This window comes from Pezoporus occidentalis, unplaced genomic scaffold, assembly GCF_034315485.1.
Source record: "Pezoporus occidentalis ecotype Australia unplaced genomic scaffold, CSIRO_AGI_Poc_V1 ctg332, whole genome shotgun sequence".
Taxonomy (NCBI): Eukaryota; Metazoa; Chordata; class Aves; order Psittaciformes; family Psittacidae; genus Pezoporus; species Pezoporus occidentalis.
In genome coordinates this window covers 27,595-46,891 of record NW_026915291.1, presented here as the reverse complement: position 1 = coordinate 46,891, position 19,297 = coordinate 27,595, and the positions used below count along the sequence as shown (strand labels likewise).

At 39.8% G+C, this 19,297-nt stretch overlaps 1 protein-coding gene across 3 annotated transcripts; it reads left to right on the top strand.

Moving 5' to 3' along the window:
• Window positions 1–4,633: 4,633 nt before the first annotated feature.
• On the top strand, window positions 4,634–18,785 carry RBM45 (RNA binding motif protein 45). 3 transcript variants are annotated; one of them, XM_062629374.1, is made up of 10 exons: window positions 4,634–5,024; window positions 6,534–6,656; window positions 6,785–6,911; window positions 8,356–8,466; window positions 8,780–8,956; window positions 9,840–9,969; window positions 11,227–11,323; window positions 11,727–11,890; window positions 13,131–13,326; window positions 17,551–18,785. In XM_062629374.1, exons 1-9 carry the CDS (start codon window positions 4,746–4,748, stop codon window positions 13,321–13,323), a joined length of 1,401 nt encoding a protein of 466 aa, XP_062485358.1. In that variant the 5' UTR covers window positions 4,634–4,745; the 3' UTR covers window positions 13,324–13,326; window positions 17,551–18,785. The 3 variants fall into 3 exon arrangements, with proteins under 3 accessions (XP_062485358.1, XP_062485356.1, XP_062485357.1); XM_062629372.1 differs by having other exon boundaries at window positions 11,724–11,890; XM_062629373.1 differs by lacking the exon at window positions 17,551–18,785 and adding an exon at window positions 14,323–16,766 and having other exon boundaries at window positions 11,724–11,890.
• Window positions 18,786–19,297: the final 512 nt, after the last annotated feature.

Sequence of the window (19,297 nt, the reverse complement as noted above, 5' to 3'; positions counted from 1 at the left end):
ATAAATAAAAATTTGAACAGATAAGTTCACTGGTTTTGGTCACATTTATCATCTTCTTCTATGGTTTTATAGACTATTTCTGTTTTGCATGATGTCCTGGGTTCCGCAGTAGCAGTCATGTTTTTCCTTTGTGTTAACTGGTGCAGTGCAGTGTTTTGACTTTCAGCTCGGGAACAGAGCTGATAACAAGGATATTTTGGTTTGGCCAAGGACTTTGTGAGGCTCATGCTCTGCCAGGGAGGAGGGGAGGCTGTGAGGAAGCAGAGACGGGGCGCCTGACCCGGGCTAGCCGGGGAGGTATTCCATACCACAGCACGTCATGCCCGGGGTGAGGGGTAACTGGGAGTTACCCGGAAGGACAGGGGCTTCCGGGTGGAACTCGTTTTCTTGGCCCGTGGTATCGTATTCTCTTCCCTTGTTATTTTCCCTTATCATTGTTTTAGCTGATAGTAGCGGTGGTGATTTGTTGCTGGACTGTTTTTGTCTCAACCCGTAGGAGTTGCACTCTCTCGATCCTCCTCCCCGTTCCTCCGGGAGCGGGGAAGGGGAGAGCCCCGGTGCGGGGAGGCGGGGGGGAGAGACGGACACGGACCTCGATTGTTGTCAGCTCGGCACTACTCACTGGGAGTGAGTGAACAAGCTACCTGACTGGGTTTAAACCACGACACATGACAATCAAAATGTGTCTCGAAGACTGTTAAGCTGCATGATTTCTTAACATGATCTGGTTATTAACAGTCATGAATTAATTTCTTTTTAAGTTATCCAATTTACCATTAGGAAAACGCACCATGGGGTTTTTGCTGCACCTCAGAATTTTTTACAGACTTTGTTCTTATCTTTGGAAGTTGAGGTAGGTTGAAGTTCCCCAATTGCTCTTCTAGACCTACTTCTATGCTAAATGTAAAGGTCAATGTAGTTTTGTCTAGAAGAGTGATATAAAAGACAGCAACCTCTCAGGATTTCCCTGTGCTACCTGGAACGTCTCCACAACTTTAGAATTCAACTCCTCCACTGCCTGACAGGACACGTTGGCGATAATGGGGATTTCCAGTAGCAACGGTCCCAGCAACGGGAGAAGGTGCCTGCGAGGCTGCCCTCGGGCCCGCGTCTGCCAGGGAACGAAGGAGAGCCGAGCACCTTTCGGCCTTCGGAGGGCAGGAAATGCCAGCCCGCGCCACGCCAGACCAGGCCAGCCCGCGCCTCCGCTACTTGGAACACCGGCCACCCCTCCTAAGCCTGCGGCCTCCCCGGCAGACAGCAGGTGTCATCAGAGCGACGCCCAATCGCAGAGAGGGCAACTCAGCAGGTTCTCTCCTGATTGGTGCGTTGCAGGCCCACAGGGCGGGACTAAGCATCCCGCCCTTCCGTCGTGCGGCGACGGGAGGCGTGGGGTGTCGCTGTGCTAACGGCTCTAGTGGGCGCGGGCGGCAGCATAGTGTTATGGCGCCTCAGGCAATGCCGCCTTCGCTGCGCAGGCCCTCGCCACGCCGAAACGCTCGCTTTTCAATCTGAGAAGGGCTGTGGCCCGTCATGCCTCCACTCTTAAGTGCAAGGGAAAAATGGTGTCAGAAGATGGGGAAAAACGAGTGTGAAGTTTGGTGTTGGAACAGACATGGCCTTCCAGCCCTAAAACAGTGCTCTGGCTGTGCTGGGTTGTGAGACAAGGAGGCACAAAACCACAAAATGTAATCAGTTCTAAGTAACGTTAAGTTTGGCTTTGTAATGGAAAATAACTGAGGTGCTTGAAAGTCGTTGACACAGTTTTAGATCCTTAGGACCTTAGTACAAAAAGTGTAAGAAAAACAGAATAGAAAAACGGGACCTAGGGATGGGGAGTATCTGGGACTAGCAGATGTCCAGGATGGAAGTAGTTAGACTGGTAAGTAGAAGGACAGGATTACTGCTGTGTCTGTAATGTAATTAAGTTGGTGCTTCAAAGACTGCCAGAAGTTACGAAGATTGTTGGAAGAAGTAGGTGACTCTCAAAGACCACCACCACATTTTTGTATGCATGTGGGAAACTTTCTGGAAAATGATGTAATCCATACGCAGCCTCGTGAACATGTACATGTGCCCAGTGGCTACATAAGGATGGCCTGTATAGCAATACAGTGATACACATTAGGAGGAGCTATCCCCTGTGTCTCCTGGTGCTGCAATAAAGAATGCCTGTCAACTTGAAAACTTTGTTGGCAAGTTTGTTCCAGGGGGTTTCTTCAAATCAGCTGTAATCTTGCTTTGCTCGAAAGGCTTCCCAATGGTGTGCAAAGAAAGAGATTTTCTGAAATACTCCTTCACATGGAACCAAACTCAACCACTATATCCAAAGTATGTTCAGCTAAAATACTCATCGACCTTCTATGCTACACTCCCAAACAGGACACCATTTAACCCCCGCAAAAATGCCACTTCCAAGTCTACTGCAAGGACTGTGCTGTGCTCAAAGAACTGCCTCATCCAGGTCATCAGATTGCTAGAGCCTGCCTCCATGAAACTTCCCTGATACAAACTTGACAACTACATCTGTGTGAAGTAGAGCAGGGACTTACACATATTTAATTTGCTTGTGGAAAATAATAGCAAGAACGTGCACACCTCAATTCTCTGATTTTTTCACTTAACCCCATTGTGCAACAGGAGGTGTTGGTCCGTTATGATCCCAGTAAGAACTGCACTTAGCCTCTGTGAAGTATCTACAATGCTATTTATTTATGTTATAGGAGGAGAATAGTATAATCTCACACCCCTTTAGATGGTGGAAGGCCCCAGTGGTATAGCACTGAGGGAGCCTACAGTTCACACACAGCATGCTGTGCAGACCACTTCCATAGTAGATATTCTCCCTTTTTGGCCTTTCAAGCTTTGTACGATTTTCTTACATGGAAATAACTCTAACATTTCTACAGCCCAAAAAAAAATGATGCTCTCATGAGACCTTCTTGCCGTGCTGTTAGAGGTAAGGCTGAGCAGGATGTGCAATGGCCAGTACCAAGCCAGGACTGCCTACAGGCTCCTCTGTAATGATGAGCCAGCTGAGTTTCTCTGGGGGCTGAGGGATGCATGCAGCATGGCACAGCCTATACCTGCAGCACAGCCGAGCAATGCCTCAGCCTGCGCCTGCCCAGGGTAACTGTGCTGTGGATCTCTTGATGCACAGTGGCCAGGGTCACTACAACCCGAGGGCACTGGCAGCTCCTGTGTTCAGCTGAGGAATTACTTATTTTTGAATCTGGCTATCAAAGAAGGGATGAAATTTATAATAATATTTCATTCTTCACATTTATTAGGTGTGGTTTTATTTTCCTACAGATAGCTATTTTTTCCTGGGTATTTTTTGGTTTTGTTTTCTATGAAATACATCAAATTCCCTGGGCCTCTGTAACTTGAGATCCCCTCTCAGGTGCCCCCTGAAATACCTCTGTACCCCCAAGTCCATGTTAAGCCATGCTGTTGTCCATAGTAGCAAAATGGTTTATTCAAAGAGGAACTCTATGACATTAGTGCTGTTTCAGAGGAGGTTGGTCACCATGTAGTGTAGTGAATTACTGGTTGAAGAAGGCCCTTTAAAAATAAATAAATTATTGCAACAGAAGTACATTAGGAAAATATTGATACATAGAATACAAAACTGGGAGGAGTGGTCAATACATTAAACAGTCATGCTGCCATCAAGATGGACGCCACAGGCTGGAAGAACAGTCTGACAGGAGCATCAAGAAGGAAGTCCAGGAGTCTGCGCTTGGGGAGGAGCAACACCATGCACCACTATATGCTGGGAGGTGATCTGCTGAAAGCAGCTTTGCAAAAAAGGACTTGGGCATTGTGGTGGACGCTAAGGTGAATGTGAACCAGCAATGTGCCCTTGTGGCAAATAAGGCCACTGGTATCCTGAGCTGTGTGAGGAACAGTGTCATCAGCAGGGCAAGGGAGGTGACCCTTTCCTTCTCAGAACTGGTGAGGCCACATCTGGAGTACTGTGTCCAGCTGTGAGCTTCCTAATACAAGAGAGGCATGGATGTATGGACATACTGGGGAGAGTCCCGTGAAAGGCTGCAAAGGTGATTAAGGGACTGGAGCATTTCTCATGTGAAGAAAGGCAGAGAGAGTGGAACTGTTTAGCCCAATATATATAAATAGCTAAAAGGAGAGAACAAAGAAGATGGATCCAGACACCTCTCAGATGTGCCCAATAACAGCACCAGAGGCAGTGGGCACACACTGAAACACAGGAGGTTCCATCTCAACGTCAGGAAAAACCTTACAGAGAGGGTGACTGAGCACTGGTACGGGTGGCCCACAAACGTTGTGAAGTCTCCCTCCTTGGAGACATTCGAAAGCAGCCCGGACATGGCCCCCTCATCTCCCTCCCGTTTGGTGGCTCTGCGACACCGTCGCGGCTGGGCGCTGCCGAGGGAGAGGGGAAAGGCCGTGAGTGCCTGTCCTTGGCACCAACCCTCGATTTGCTTCTGCTTAGTCCTTCACACCCGCCCGCTGCCTCTCCCGGGAGCAGCTGCCTAGCTCCTCCAGGCAGGACACGCCGGAGTCCCAGGAAGGCGCCTGAGAAACCCCACCCGCCGCAGGCGAGGCCACCTCCCTCAACTAGGCCTTGGAGGCGGGAGAGGCGCGGCTAGAGACGAGAAGGAGGAGGAGGAAGCGGAAGAAGTTGTTTCCCCGGCGGAAAAGCGTTGCGGCCGTCCCCCGCCGGCCTCTGGGAAAAGCTGGCAGCCCCCAGCAGCCCCGCTATGGAGGAGAGCAGCGGTTGCCGCCTGTCCGCTGAGTGCCTCGACGAGCCTCCCAACAGCCGCGTGTTTGTGGTGCTGAGCAAGGACACCGGAGAGGCGCTGATTCGGGAGCGCTTCGCCCCCTTCGGGGACATCCAGAACATCTGGCTTCTGCGGGACAAGCGCACCAATGAGTCCCGCGGCATCGCCTTCATCAAGTACGCCCGCAGCTCGCAGGCCTGCCGGGCTATGGAGGAGATGCACGGCCGTAGTCTGGCCCCCGACACCAAGCCCATCAAGGTACCGTGCCGCCCGAATCCTGCTGGGGAGAGGGACCGGGGCAGGGCGCCCCCTTCCCAGGGTGGCGGCCTCGGGGGGCCGCAGGACTCGGCCGCTCTGCCCAAGCTTGTTGCTGGAATGTAGTGTTGGCCTACATGGGGAAGTGGGAACCCCGTCGGCCAGGAGCGGGCTGCGGGGACAGCGGTGGTGGATGCCTGGCTGAAGCTATTCTCCTTGTTGGGAACAGGTAGCGAACTGCCACCGAGCACGGCAGACCCGCTTCTGTGGTCTGCTCTCCGCGTGTAATGCTGGTGCGGTGCCGTCGTCCTTCTGGGTCAGGTGCGGGGCGGGTTCGGGGGTTGCGGCCTTGGCGGTGCTCTTCAGGAGCTGCGGTGCGTTTCACCCTCGAATGCCGTAACCTGCCACAGGCCTGGAGAAAAGACAGCACCCGGAAATGTTTTGTTTGGTTGATTTACCCTTGAGGAAGTCTCTCAAATACACCGGTGTATTTGAAGTGTTGCAAGCAAGATCGGTGTGGGTGGATAAATACAACTGCCTTTACAAGGGTATTTTATGTTGGTCTTGTAGCTTCTCTACAGTTTTTTCAAAGCAATTATAGTGTGTTTGTTTTTTTTTTTTAATGGAACTCTGCCTCTTTTGTTTTCATATGCCCCAAGATATGAATAACTTTGAACAGTGGAAGAAGATCCCACATATTTCATTTGAAAATGCAGTCGAGTCAGTAAAATCTTTTCTGAAGAACTTGCTATTAGAAGCCAAAAAATCGGAGTTGTATTCCTTCCTCCCCTGTGTGACTATTAGGAAAGTAATTTGAGAGCTGTGTGAAACCAGTTGCTGCTTTTGCATAAGAGGCTTGCTTTGAATGTTGCTTGTATTTTCCTTATTCAGTTATTTTGTGTGTTTTTTTTCTGTTGTTTGGTTGGGTGGTTTTCTTTTTTTTTCTTTTTGTTTTGTTGTTGTTTGGTTGGTTGTTTTTTTTTCCTGGTTGTCTTCAGCTGTGCACATCTGAGGTGAAATTTGTTTCAGTAATTAAAAAGTATTTTTAACAGTTACAGATGTGAGAAGTTATGATCCTTCATAGAGCACTAGACCCTCAGACTTCAGCCCAGTTGAGCAGTGAACTGCAGTGGCAAGGTTGTAATAAGTTGCTAGGCTTTTTTGTTTGTTTGCTTATTTTCTTAGGACTGCTGTACTAGGCCTGTTGCAGTAATACATTTTTTATTACCTCACATGTGACTGGTGATACTGACAGTGCTGCTGAATCAGGCTTTGGTATTGATAATTCTGCATAATTCCCAGTGAGAAATCCTGCTGGCCTTTGTGCTGTTCAGGAAACCATTTGGGGTGTATTATATATGGTGATCTTTTGTCACAGATGCATCTATGATCGGAGATAATCTCTTTTTTCCATGTTGGGAAAGCTAGCTTTTGTGTAAGATGCAAAGTCTTATTTAAACAATTTTTCTTGCTTGCTGATATGTAATTATGTCTATGTAATTATTTCATTAGGTATTTATTGCGCAGTCAAGAGCTTCTGGAAGCCACCGAGATGTTGAAGATGAGGAGCTTACACGAATCTTTGTTATGATACCTAAATCCTATACAGAGGAAGATCTGCGAGAGAAGTTTAAGGTACTACTTTGCTATTTGTTAATTGCTTCTCTAAATTGCCTTTGTCTTAATTTATCAGAAGGGCTTAACAGATGGAGCTTAATGCATTTTCAAATGTTGTAAATTAATACACTTTTTAATTGTTCTAGATGTATGGCGACATTGAGTATTGCAGCATTATTAAAAACAAGACTACTGGAGAAAGTAAAGGTTTGGGCTATGTGAGGTATTTAAAACCGTCGCAAGCTGCTCTAGCAATTGAAGAGTGTGATCGAAGTAAGAATCTGAATTCTTTCAAGTTTTTCACAATAAGCGTGTATTGTCATTAATGTACATTTCATTTTTAGTTTTGTTTGTAGGTAAATTATTTGATGTAAACCCATCTTGACACAGTTATATTGCAAATAAAAAGTAGTATTGGTTGAGAACAGCCACTTGGTTACATTCTTGCAAGACCAAACTGTAAGAGGGATCAGTGAAAGGAGTTTGGAAAATGGATACAGAGTTTTCTTTCATGCGTTATTATAATGTAGGCTTCGTACACGGGACAGCCTCATTTTATTGTGTCCCTGGGAGTATGCATTTTAATCAAATGTATTTGATAAAAAATGAATTTGCATATAAAATGTAGTCTATAATCCGTGGACATCTTGTTGTGATTCCATTTATTTAAGAACAAATTCATCCTAATTGGAGTTTTTGTTTTTTTTTAATTTAATATCATGATTAATCTGTTACAGAATGAAAGACTTTGTATGCTTTATAACCAGCCATCTGTCATTTATGCTTTAGCACCAAAAAGGTGTTAATGAATTTTAGTTATTTTTGGTGAAAGGCCACCAAGGTGGTAAGGGGCTGAAGCACATGGACTATGAGGAGAGACGGGGGAACTTATCCAGGAGAAACAAGGCTTTGGGGGAAACCTAACTGCAGCCTTCCAGATCAACCTCCTGTTCAGTGTTTTCTTAATCAAAATATGCAGTGACTTGGCATGTGCATGTGCATATGTTTGCTCTCTCCTTTCCCCCCAAATGTACATGGTTCCACATCATATATATCATAAGTGGTTCTACAAAAATTGTATTTGTGGCAATTCTCATGTGGGACTATGAGTCTGAGATTACTTAGCAGTTAAATTCTATTTCCTTTTTTGCTGTGACATTAAAATTGATTTGGTTGATAGCTTGAGAGTAATACCTATTTATTTTGTAAAAACAAAACATAGATCAGTGCATATATACATAGACTGCTGTTACAGTACCTAAGTTCAGGTGACTGCCTTTGGAGTATCTCTGAATCCTGACAGGCATCACAGAAGCTGAAGTTGGAAGGGACTTTGGAGGTCACCTTGCCTAATCCCTGTGCTCAGGCAGGGCCACTTGGACACCATGGTTGCCCAAGACCATGTCCAGACACCTTCTGAATATCTCCAAGGATGGAGGTTCCTCATCTCTGAGCACCCTGTGACAGTGCTCAGTCATGCCAAGTAGGCTCTGTTGTACTTAACTTAGAATTAATCTAGTTACATGTGGAAGTTGTTAACTTTGGCACAATTATCATGGCAGATTTTGAGTTACAGATTAGTTATTTTCCTAAAGCCAGCACTTACTGGGATTTCTGAATAATGTGTTTCTAAGTATATGGTACTTGGAGAATGTGGATCTGGTCAGGTAATTCAGATGTGCTAAAGTGTTGCTATATGTGTGGTTGTTCCTTTCAGGCTACAGGGCCATTTTGGCTGAACCTAAAAATAAGTCGTCCGAGTCTCTTGAACACGATTATTATAGTAATAATACAAGGCAAGAGCCAAGAGGAAATACACTTTCATTTTGTAAGTCACATTTTTTTACATTAAAAATGATTTGTGGTCTTGAGTATGGTCACAAAATGAGAATGCATTTTGCAATAAGGGAAGGTTGTGTCAGCATTTATATAGTAAATCGGATGTTGGGTTTAGAAACAAGCCAGACATTTCGTTTTCTATGTTTTTATGGTTTGCTCTAGTTGGTCACTTATTTTGTGACCTGTGGTGGATAAATAAACATATTACCTTTAGTATATAATTGGCTATGAAATGAAGGCATGCTAGTGTGATGACTCAAATTATTCATTTTTTGTTTATTTATTAAATGTTGATTCTTGAGGTGGGCACCCAGAGTTTTGTTGCTTTGAAAAAGAGTGCAGAATTCAAGAGTCAGTCTCCAAACGTCTGTCAGTGGTATCACGGCTTCCCTTTATCCAAGAGCAGCTGTTTGCCCTCTTTGATCTAGTTCCAGGACTGGAATATTGTGATGTTCAGAGAGATCCTCATACCAACAGTGGTAAGTAAAAGTACAAAAATGTCTTTTTCTTTCTGTTAAGGGAATTGCTTTTAGTTGTACTTCAGTTCATTTGTATTGCAAGATACAGTACAGTTGTTGGAAAGAATGTTTTATGTATCAGTGGTTGCTGCTATTGCTGATGCATAATCCCAGAAATTCAGTTTTGTTTGAACCCCTGTTTACAGAAAGCCTTCAATACCTTTGTTTTTGGATGATAGAATGTCAAGAAGGACAGAATCAAACCCATGTGAAGTGTTTTGTGGTTACATTAAGTTAATAGTTTGAGGCCAAATAAATGGAGAAAATGTTTCAAAATATTAGATGTATAGTTTAAATGTTTTTCTAAACAGATCATTTGAGTTTTCCTCTTGAGAGAGGTGTGTGTCTGTGTAGAAGCTGACATTAATAACCTGGTTTAAAATAAATCCAAAACAAATCATGTTTTGTCGTGGAAGGATTGTTTTTGTTTCGGTCTTATTGTTTTGCTGTTGCTGAGAAGAATGTGGAAGATATCTCTTCGCAAGACACTTGAAATTAAATTGATTCACAGAATTAAAATGTAAAATTAAAAATTGTTGATAGGATAATTGCATTTTAAAATGAAACTCTATGTGCCTTTGTCCCTAACTTGGGGGTAGGGAAGAAAATAAGTTTTTGCTTGTGTTGCTTTATTACCAGCTTTCCAAGTTAGCATAATTATTGCTGATTTGTCACTGAAGTTTTCTTTATGAATACTACTGATTAATGTAGTGTGTGGTAAAAGACTTAAGAATTTTGTATCTTCCATGACTAATGTGCAGTTTAATCATATTGCGTTGTATGAGTGTAGTTTGTCCTTAAGATTTACAGATATCATACTGGAACTGTGTACACTGTATTTTAGGGTACGCTGTGATTCAGTACAGTACCGCTGCATCAGCTATATATGCCAAGTATAAATTGCATGGGTTTGAGTATCCTCCTGGAAATCGATTAACTGTCCTTTTCCTAGAAGATGGGAGTGATAGCTCAGAGTAAGTACCAATACATAGAGATACAAAGTTGTAAGTTGTGTTCTGGAGAGCAAAATTTAAAATAAACACACAATTTTTTAACTTAAGAACCAACAGCAGTGTTTCATACTTATAGGTAGTATTTTCTGAAATATAGGTGGTTTTGTTTTGTTTCTTTGGTTTTGTCTTCTAATGATGTAGAATAAGCCTTTGAAACGTACCAGTTTTTGATAAAGAAAGGATTAAACTATGTATTTTTAAGATAGATTGTAAAATGTATTTTGCAAGAATTTTTATAAATGTCTGTAATATGTAACAAGGCTGGAATGTGTTTTTTGATGAGGCTTTTGTGTTAAAAACGAGATTCATGTGCTTGATCTCTTGTTCATGCTTGCAGTACTGGAAACAGTAGCCTTGTGAAGCACATATGTAGAGTAGAACTGTTGGGTGCTGAGGATCTATCAGAGCCAACTGTGTGGGCATAGTCATGTTTTACTTTGACTGTCTCTAATCTGTTCCTGTGATTTGTATGCCCTTTAAAAGTAGGTACACTCCTGCAGTGAATGTTTTGTCCAAGTTTCATCCTAAAGGAATCTAGTTTGTCAAACTTACTCTGCGATATGAATGAGGACAGTAAGGAGGGACAAAGGGGAGATTCACTTTAGAAGTACATGTCTAATCTAAACAAAAATAAATATTTATTGCAGCCTTCATTCTTCAGTAATTACTACTGTTTCATGGCCCTACAACATAGGCTGTGAACCTATGCAAAAAGGGCGATCTTTCTTATTCCGTGTCAGAGGAAAGAAAAATCACTGGAAAATGAGTGCTGGAAGTAAACTTCCTGTGATAATATTCTGACTTACGAATTGAATCTCTGTACTTTTTATGGAAACAGGTGAAACTTTCCTGTCCCTTCTGCCTTTTAGGTTCCTTTCACAAAATGTAGTGGGCTCTGTAGAGTGTGTTTTGTTTTTTTTTTTCCTTTTGTTTCCCTCCCTTCTTCTCACCCAGGCATTTAAAAAAGCAAGGAAGAGTTTTGTATCACTTTACGTAGAAGTGTGTGTTTTCAGTGAGTTGCAGGTAGTGTGTATGCTTTCAAGTCATGTCTAGAGTGTCATGAAAGCCTGGTTTGACTTTTTTTCTCTATCTGCATGATTTTATAGATTTCCAGAAATACTTCTGGATGCGCATTAAAACTTGTTTTCTCTTGCTGAATTGAAGAGTACTGTAATTTAGCTCACTCTTTAAATAGTTTATTATCACTTCTGCTTGCAGCCTCATCAGAAAAATGGCAACACAGCTGGTAACAGCACATGTGTCATCAGTGTTGCGGAATAACAATGCAGTTGTTCAGCAATATAGGACACCTCCTGTAAGTTAATATAATGGATACTGTTCATATTCTTCTGAATTGCTGTAAGAAACTTCAGCTGTGTCAGTACAGATCACTGCTCACGGTCTTCTGTAACTGTTTTAGATGCTACCTTTAAGATGTACCTTTAGATGCTGCTGTTTAAGATGTACCTTTAGATGCTGCTGTTTAAGATGTACCTTTTATTCCCTGTAAAGGTGTCTGACATCACTTGGATTTATTGAGCAATTTAATGAAATAACCAAAGTAAAGAAATTGAGATCAGAACTGGTAGAGCCCGCTTGTGTCCTGTGATTTGGAGAAAAAAAAGATTGTAATAAGGCAAAATAACTTCCCTGCTCCTCTCTGCCCCCCTCCCCCATCAGTTAATTTATACTTGCATTTTTTCTACCTTTTTCAGCAGGCATTTGGGGGAACTTGTGGCTCACAGTTACTTCAGCCCCAAACAGATGCCATACTTCCACCACCCAAAAAAAAAGTTCCACCTGACACTTCTGTGAAGGAAAGGCTTTTCATACTTTTTCATCCCCATCCTTTACCTATAAATGTATTGGAGGATGTGTTCTGGTAAGAATCCATTTACAAATAAGTGTTCTCTAATAAAAAAAAACAAACATGAAAGTAAGTGTTGAAAGTAAAAAAGCTTTTCACCATGAAAACTCCTTCCAGAAAAGAGTGCACAGTGGTCAGTAACTAATAAGTGATCGATAGGTAACAGTTGCTTTTTGAAACAGCTGTGTAATGGAATTCGCTGTGAAGCATAGATGCAATATTATCAGTACAGTAGCTTTATCATTGGTTAATAATATTAATTAATAATCTGAAGTAAATTGTCTTTTTTTTTACCAAAAAATGTAGTACTTTCCTTTCTCACAGCCTAATTTATTTGGCCTTTTCTTGTACATATTTCTCTAAGGAATTTAAGTATTTTGATAGATTTCCATAGTAACTTAGTCGAGTAAGTATGGGGAGGTATTTTTTCTGATCTATCCTGAGACATTTTAATGGTTTGCATCTTGACACTGTTACAGCTGTCCTTCTGTGCTACCTCCCTGTGAGGACCAAAGACTTCAGAGACAACTTTTGCCATCTTTAAAACAGATCCATAGCTTAACTGTTCACCAGTATTTTGTATGATTTATTTTTAGTATGCTGTTGAAAAAAAAAGACATTTCCTTCTTCTAATAGCCGGCATTTTCAATAACTCTTGGAAAGCAAAAATATTTTTGAAGCACCAGGGGAGGAAAAGAAAGAGGAAATTCCTGTCCCGGAACCTCCTGAGGACTCGGAAATCTGGGTTTTTCCATAAGGCGTTGGCGCTTGCTTTCCGAGTCATTTCACTGAGACTTTTTCTAAGATTAATCACAACTGAGCAAGTTCGTTTAAATGAGAAACAAGTTCAGCCTTTAAATTATCTTCTACTTTGTGTATGTGTGTTCTTGTTGTCTTGGTTTTGTGGGATTTTTTGAGTGCCATTTAGTCTTTGGGGAGTATGGTATTGATTAGCTTTACATATTCTTTTAAATAACTGAGAAATCACTGGTGCTTGTGGTTCTATTGTAATATTCCATAGAAAACACTGCCTATGAAATTTAGGTTTTATTTCTATTCCTGGCTGTAATTCTAGGAAAAGGAATATGAAAACTGGGAGGATTAGAAGAAGGCAGCACAAGAAAATATGAAAATACAGTTTTTGCAGCCACGAAATCATACATACTTCGGATTGGTTAATAGGTATTTATGTTGCAGGAAAACCTGGAAAACCTGTAAATTATCTTTTTCTTTCATTTTTCTTTTCCCCACCCAGTCGTTTTGGACAGTTGATAAAAGTTTACCTTGTGGCTGGAAAAAATGTGGCCTATGCAAAATTTGCAGACAGAGCAAGTGCCAGTGATGCCATAACTGCATTACATGGGAAGATTGTGAATGGTGTCAGGCTTAAAGTAAGGTTGGCAGACTCGCCTTCAGAAGAATCTAACAAACGTCAGAGAACTTACTGAGAGGTGAGTAACCAGTCTGAGCTGTTAATTAAACTGAAGTTCAATTATTTGAAATAGTGATAGGTAAAGTATTCTGAAGCTAGATATGAACTTGTAATGATAAACTTTATTTTTAGCTAACAGCTTGAAATTTAATTTGTGATATGTATGAATACATATATGTATATATGGAGGTGTGTATGCTTACATATGCACATGTACATTTTAGTAGAAGCCTATTTTTATAATTTTTAAACAAATATGAACCAGTGGATTAACATCAATCTGGATGTTCATAGAAATACTTTCTGTACATAAGAGTATCAGTTAACATTGGGAAAAAGAAATAAACAATAGAACTGAGCACAGCTTGTGTGTGTCTTTCTTTCATTAAAGAAATGCCCTTACACTGTTGTTGGATAAAGATGCAGAATTCAGCCCTTGAAGGGCAGAGTAGGAAAGGGGTAGATAAAAAAAGGACATGGGAAGGTTGCCATGTAAAAATGAAGGTTTTGGATATTTGAGGCATCTGGATTCTCAGAAATCAGGTGTAGCTAGAATATGTGATAGTGAAGAAAATACTGCCGAGCTTATTGTGGAGGGATTGAGGTTATGTTTAAAATAATTAGTTTGAGAATTTACTAATTGATGCTTATGGCATGTGAAAGCTGGCTGAGCACCTACAGAGGTTTTATAGACTTCAGGGACCAAAATTCATGTGTTCTTTAAAACTTTGGTTTGATTCAAATAATGTTTAAAAATAATAATAATTAAAAAAAAATTAGAACTATTACCAAAAGAGAACTATAGTTGGGGGAGGAAAGGCTGAGCCCTGTTTTCTACAAAATAACTCCTGTTATATTACTGTACCTCCCAAATAATTTCATTAGCCATATTATCTTTTCAGGGGATGTGCAGTTTTTGTTTAACTCACTCCAAAAACATCACATGAAATCCTTACTCTCCTGGCATCAATATTTTTCCTTCTAAGCTTTATTCCTTGTATCTTTCTCTGTGTAGAGACTCCTTATGATTCAGGACTTGCAAAGATCTGCAAAGATTTTGCCCAGAGTGTGTTTTTCATGTTGTTCATTTGATAAGCAGCAGTTACTAAAGCTGTCCTTAGTCTTACATACAACTTGCTTTTAAAAAGAATGGTTTTCTATAATTCTTTTTCTGAACTGAATTGTAGCTAAAACTAATCTGAAACTTTTTTTTCCCGTCATTAGCTCTGGTGAATGCAATTTTAAGTAACTTGTACACATGCTCTTACCTTTCTGCAGAGGTTTTGTTTGTTTTTAATGTGGCTTACTTCCAGTAATAAAAGACCAGCTTCTTTGTCACTACCAGGGAAAACTGATGTAAAGTGTAATGTAATGTCAGGTCTGTCTTGACCACTTGTTACTAGAAAAGTGTAGATGCAATATGCATCCAAAACTAGAAAGGTAATTTATTCTCACTTATTCTTTTTTTGGTTTTAAGAAAGATAAGAGTGAGAAGACTGGGAGGTTCTCTTCTGATTGTCAGTGTAAACGATGTTTTATTTTTCTTTTTTCAATTCACACGTGTGTGTACACACATACACAAGAACCCATTTTTCTAGTGTGATTGTGTTTGTTTTTTTGTTTTTTTTTTGAGAAAATTCTTCGGAGTCTGCAGGTGACAAAAGGTGCAGTTGGTCCAAAATTGCATTTTCAAAAGGCTAAAACTCACATATGTTTCAAATAATGTATATACCTATTATTGACTATTTAGAAATCTGAACTCCCTTATAAGGTAAGGGGAAGATGTACCTGTTTGCTCTTGTGCCATTTTACCTAATTAGAGAACTGGAGAAACAAGGTTGTATTTCAAGAATAATCTGCAAAACTACAGCAGAGCACTTTGTCCTTTCCTAGGTTGTTGCATTTCTGTAAACTTTTAAATTATAAGGAGTACTATTTTTAGTTTGTTCAAAAGCAGATGTCCCAAATCTCTTTTGGACAGATTACTTGTAATTCTCGTACAAATGACTGCTGAATTCTGGTACAAATGACTGCTGAATATTTCCCTTCTGATTAGCCTTTCATCTGCTGTCTCTGTGCAATAACACAGGTAGAAGAGCTTTCTAAATTTACTGTGTTCTATCTTGTTACATCCTGTACATAAAGTTCCCAATTCTGAGTCTCTAGCAGGTTGTCTTAGGATCTATTTCTTCTTAGAACAGAAAGACAAAATTACTTGCTGTCTTATGGTCTTTTAGCCAGTTTCACAAATTAAGATGAAATGGTCCTTAAAAAGAAAGATTCCATCGTGCTCCTTTTCAAAGGGCTTGTGTGGCTCTGCATTGGACCAGCAGACATTCCAGTTTTGATGTAGTTTAGAGGCTTATGTTTTGCTTTCAATTAAAAGCTTTAAATTGTGTATGTGAAGGGGGATGGAATTCTCTCTACCTTTGAAATAGTACCAGTGAGTTTTCACGGAAGGAAGTCATTGTCTCTTAAAAAACAGGAAAATCCTTTCTTAAGTCTTATAGTATTGCTTGCTGTTTATCTCTAACAAGGTGACTGGATTTCTGCAGTAGTCCTTTCTGTGGAAGGTTCTCTGATTAAAATCCATGCTAAGGTCTGTGAAAGCAGTAAAATCTATGTGAGAATAAATTTAATTCAATTGACTAATTTTTAAATTGAAATATTTATAATTTCAGTGCAGCTTTTATCTGAATTTTTTATTTCCCCCGTATTTTCTCTTATGTAAATCATCTTTTTAATATAATTTACAAAATTGTTTCTTAAGTATTTTATGAATAATACTGATAATACTCTTGTAATGTAAACTTCTGATCATAACAACAGTCTCATCTTACAATAACCTGATTATCAGGAGAATTTTAATACATGTTTGTTAATTCTAATTTTAAACTAATCTGTCTAATAAATTTTGCATGCTCTGGCTCTTCTGCAAGTCAATGAAACTTCAGTTGTTTATATGAGTAGTTAAAAGTAGCAGAGAAATGATGTAAATACAGACCAATAGCAAACATTCTTTTAACTACTTTTAAGTTCTAATGTAAATTTTTTTGAGGAACGAGGTTCTCTGCTCATGTTAAGTAAGTATTTGTGGTTGAAATAAGAATTCTAAATAATCTTGTTTGAGTTAGTATAGGCTTGAGAAGACAGCTACATTGTTTATTTCTAGGCAGTTGCTAAAAGCAGAAGCTATCTTAATGTTCTTGGTGTTGACCAGCTTGTGCTTTCTACTCAGGTTTTTGCATTGCTTTGAGTATTTAGTGAGAACCTCACTGCAGTTGTCTGGTGCCTGCTGTGTAAATTACATCACTCAAATAGAAGAGGAAGGAAAAAAATTGGTATCTGTCAGAAGAATATATTGTGGAATTCTGATTTACTTCTATTGCAACCTAATAGTTCTATTTAAATACCCCTCCCCTCCAAAAAGCAAACAAAACAATAACAACAAAAAAGCAAACACCCCAAAGCTTTCAAGTAGTCCTTGGAAAGTAGAGCTTCTAATTTAGCACTACATTAGAAATGCAAAACACAGATTGTCTAGGGCAGGATTCTGTGGCTGTCTATAGTCGTTGCTAATTGACGTTAACACACAGCAGATGGATTCATTGCCTTTTTCCCCTTCTGATAATGTTTGGTACTGAAAATTTTATTCTGTCATGAAATACTTTTTTGGTGTCTTTTATTATCCCTGCCCTGAAAAAGTCCTGTATCACTGATTTGATTTGCATTCTTTTTTTTTGTTTGTTTTGTTTTTTTAGCTAAAACTTTATTGAAATTCTGAAGTTTAACATGTATACCTATAATGATTTACTTATGTCCAAAACTATTTCAAAAAGTAATTCTGTCATAGTTGAAATATACTCCAGAATTAAAAGATACATTTTTATAAATATAAAAATATATTTAAATATTATATTTGTTATAGTAATTTTTATATATGTATTATATATTTGTTATATATTGTTATATATATTTTACATAATTTGTTATTATAATTGTTAATTCAAAATAATTTTGAATTAACAGCATACTGCAGGAAAGTAGCTGGCTTTCACATACTGCTAAGCAAAGGAGGTACTTGTTTAAAAGCTAGAGAAGCGTATATAAAATGTTCATATTCTTCTAAAGATATTAAAAGTCTTATATGCTGTAACATTTATGTTTTATAGTGATGTATTTTAAAATAAAAACAGGTATGTTGCTTTTTGATACTATTTTTGTACTTGTGTTTTTTCTGCAGAAACTAAATAATGACATGACCCCCAGCTAGCTGACTGACTGACTGAAAACGTGACTAGACATGGTTCCTGTGGACAGTTGGACAGTGACAGCTTTTTTGTTTTGTTTCTTAGTTGATTTCTCTCTATATATATGTTGTACTTCCTGATATTGATTATGAAAACATGCAGTTCTGAAAACTATCTAGGCTTTAAAAATTGTAAGCTGGTTGTTGTTCTTGTAGTAGCCTATAATCTTGTATTACAGAAATATCTTTCGTTTATAACTGAATTCCTCCTCTAAGATGGAAATTACAATGAATGGAGTCAGCATTTTGTGGCTTGACTGGTTAGTGATTCAGATAACTGTTAGAAGACATTTTAACAGCCTCAAGCTGCACGAGCGGAGGTTTAGATTGGTTATTAGGAAAAATTTCTTCACAGAGAGGGTAATCAGACATTGGAACAGGCTGCCCAGGGCAGTGATGGAATCACTGTCCCTGGAAGTGTTCAAAGACAGTGCAGTGCAAATGAGGCCCTCAGTGATACGGGTTAATGATGGTCTTGTCAGTCCTGGAGTAATGGTTGGACTTGATGAGCTTGGAGGTCTTTTCCAGCCTACTCGATTCTATGAAAACATTCCTCATGACTCAAATTATATCAAAAACCGAAGTACAGCAGTAAATTCAAAGAAAATGAAATAACTGTTTCAAAAAACCTGAAACCTGCTAGTGAACCTGACAGCATTAAGCTAAATTTAAGAAAATAGCTGTAATCAAAGAAAAGATTCAAGTATACTTAAATATTTTGTTGATTTGGGACGAAAGTATTTATTATGCATTGCATGCTGTTAATGAAAAGGACATTTGAGTGTGGGTCAGACTTCCAGAACTGCTTACATTTATTCTTTATTATTCTGAGGTCTTCTGATTACACCTGTACAGAAAGTACAGAGTCTAGGGGTGTGCTTTTGTTTTGAGGGGTTGGGTTTGGTTTTCTTTGTCACCAGCTTTTTACTTTTCTTTTTTTAAGAAACTTTCAGTACATATGCTGTTTATGTAAGGATTGGACCATTCAATATTTCGGCAGGATGAAGAGGATTTCAGCATTGATGAAGTGTAAATGAAGGTTGCTCGAATAAGTATTTGCACAGATAACTTTCAAATGCCAAACACTTTTCTCTGTATTCCTGAATACTACTTGTTGAATTAAAAATATCCTGATTATTAAAATAATTTACATGGATAAAATTGATAAATTCTAGTTGAATGCATACTAGCGGATAAGCATGCTCTTGGGTGCATCCTGCTTCCTACCATCTCCTGTCCTGGTTCTTTGATCATTGGTGTGGGAAGAGTGGAGCATCCTGCAACTTCCTCTGGCTCTGAGTACCTCCAGAAGGATTTCCTTCCAAGAAATCCCCAGCTGGCAGGAAGACAGGGTTTGCCAGCAGTGTTAGGTTCATTTGGCCTCAGATTCCCTTGCCAGGAGGGAGATTGCTGCTGTCAGGAGGGTTGGGCAGAAAGTTTTTCATGTGTACTGTGCAGCTGCTCAGTCAGCAGTCCTCGCAGCCTCTTTTCTGGCACTCCAAGTAGCTGACTTTCCCAGTCTCAGTAGTGAATGTGAGGGAGCACAGCACTTTGTAATTAGTGGGTTTTGTCTTATGTCTCTTTATTCATCTAAGCTATGTTTTTTACCTACAACAGATGGCTTCCTTTTCTTGATTTATTTTTCAAAGAGAAGGATGAAATGAGAAGGTATTAGGAAATA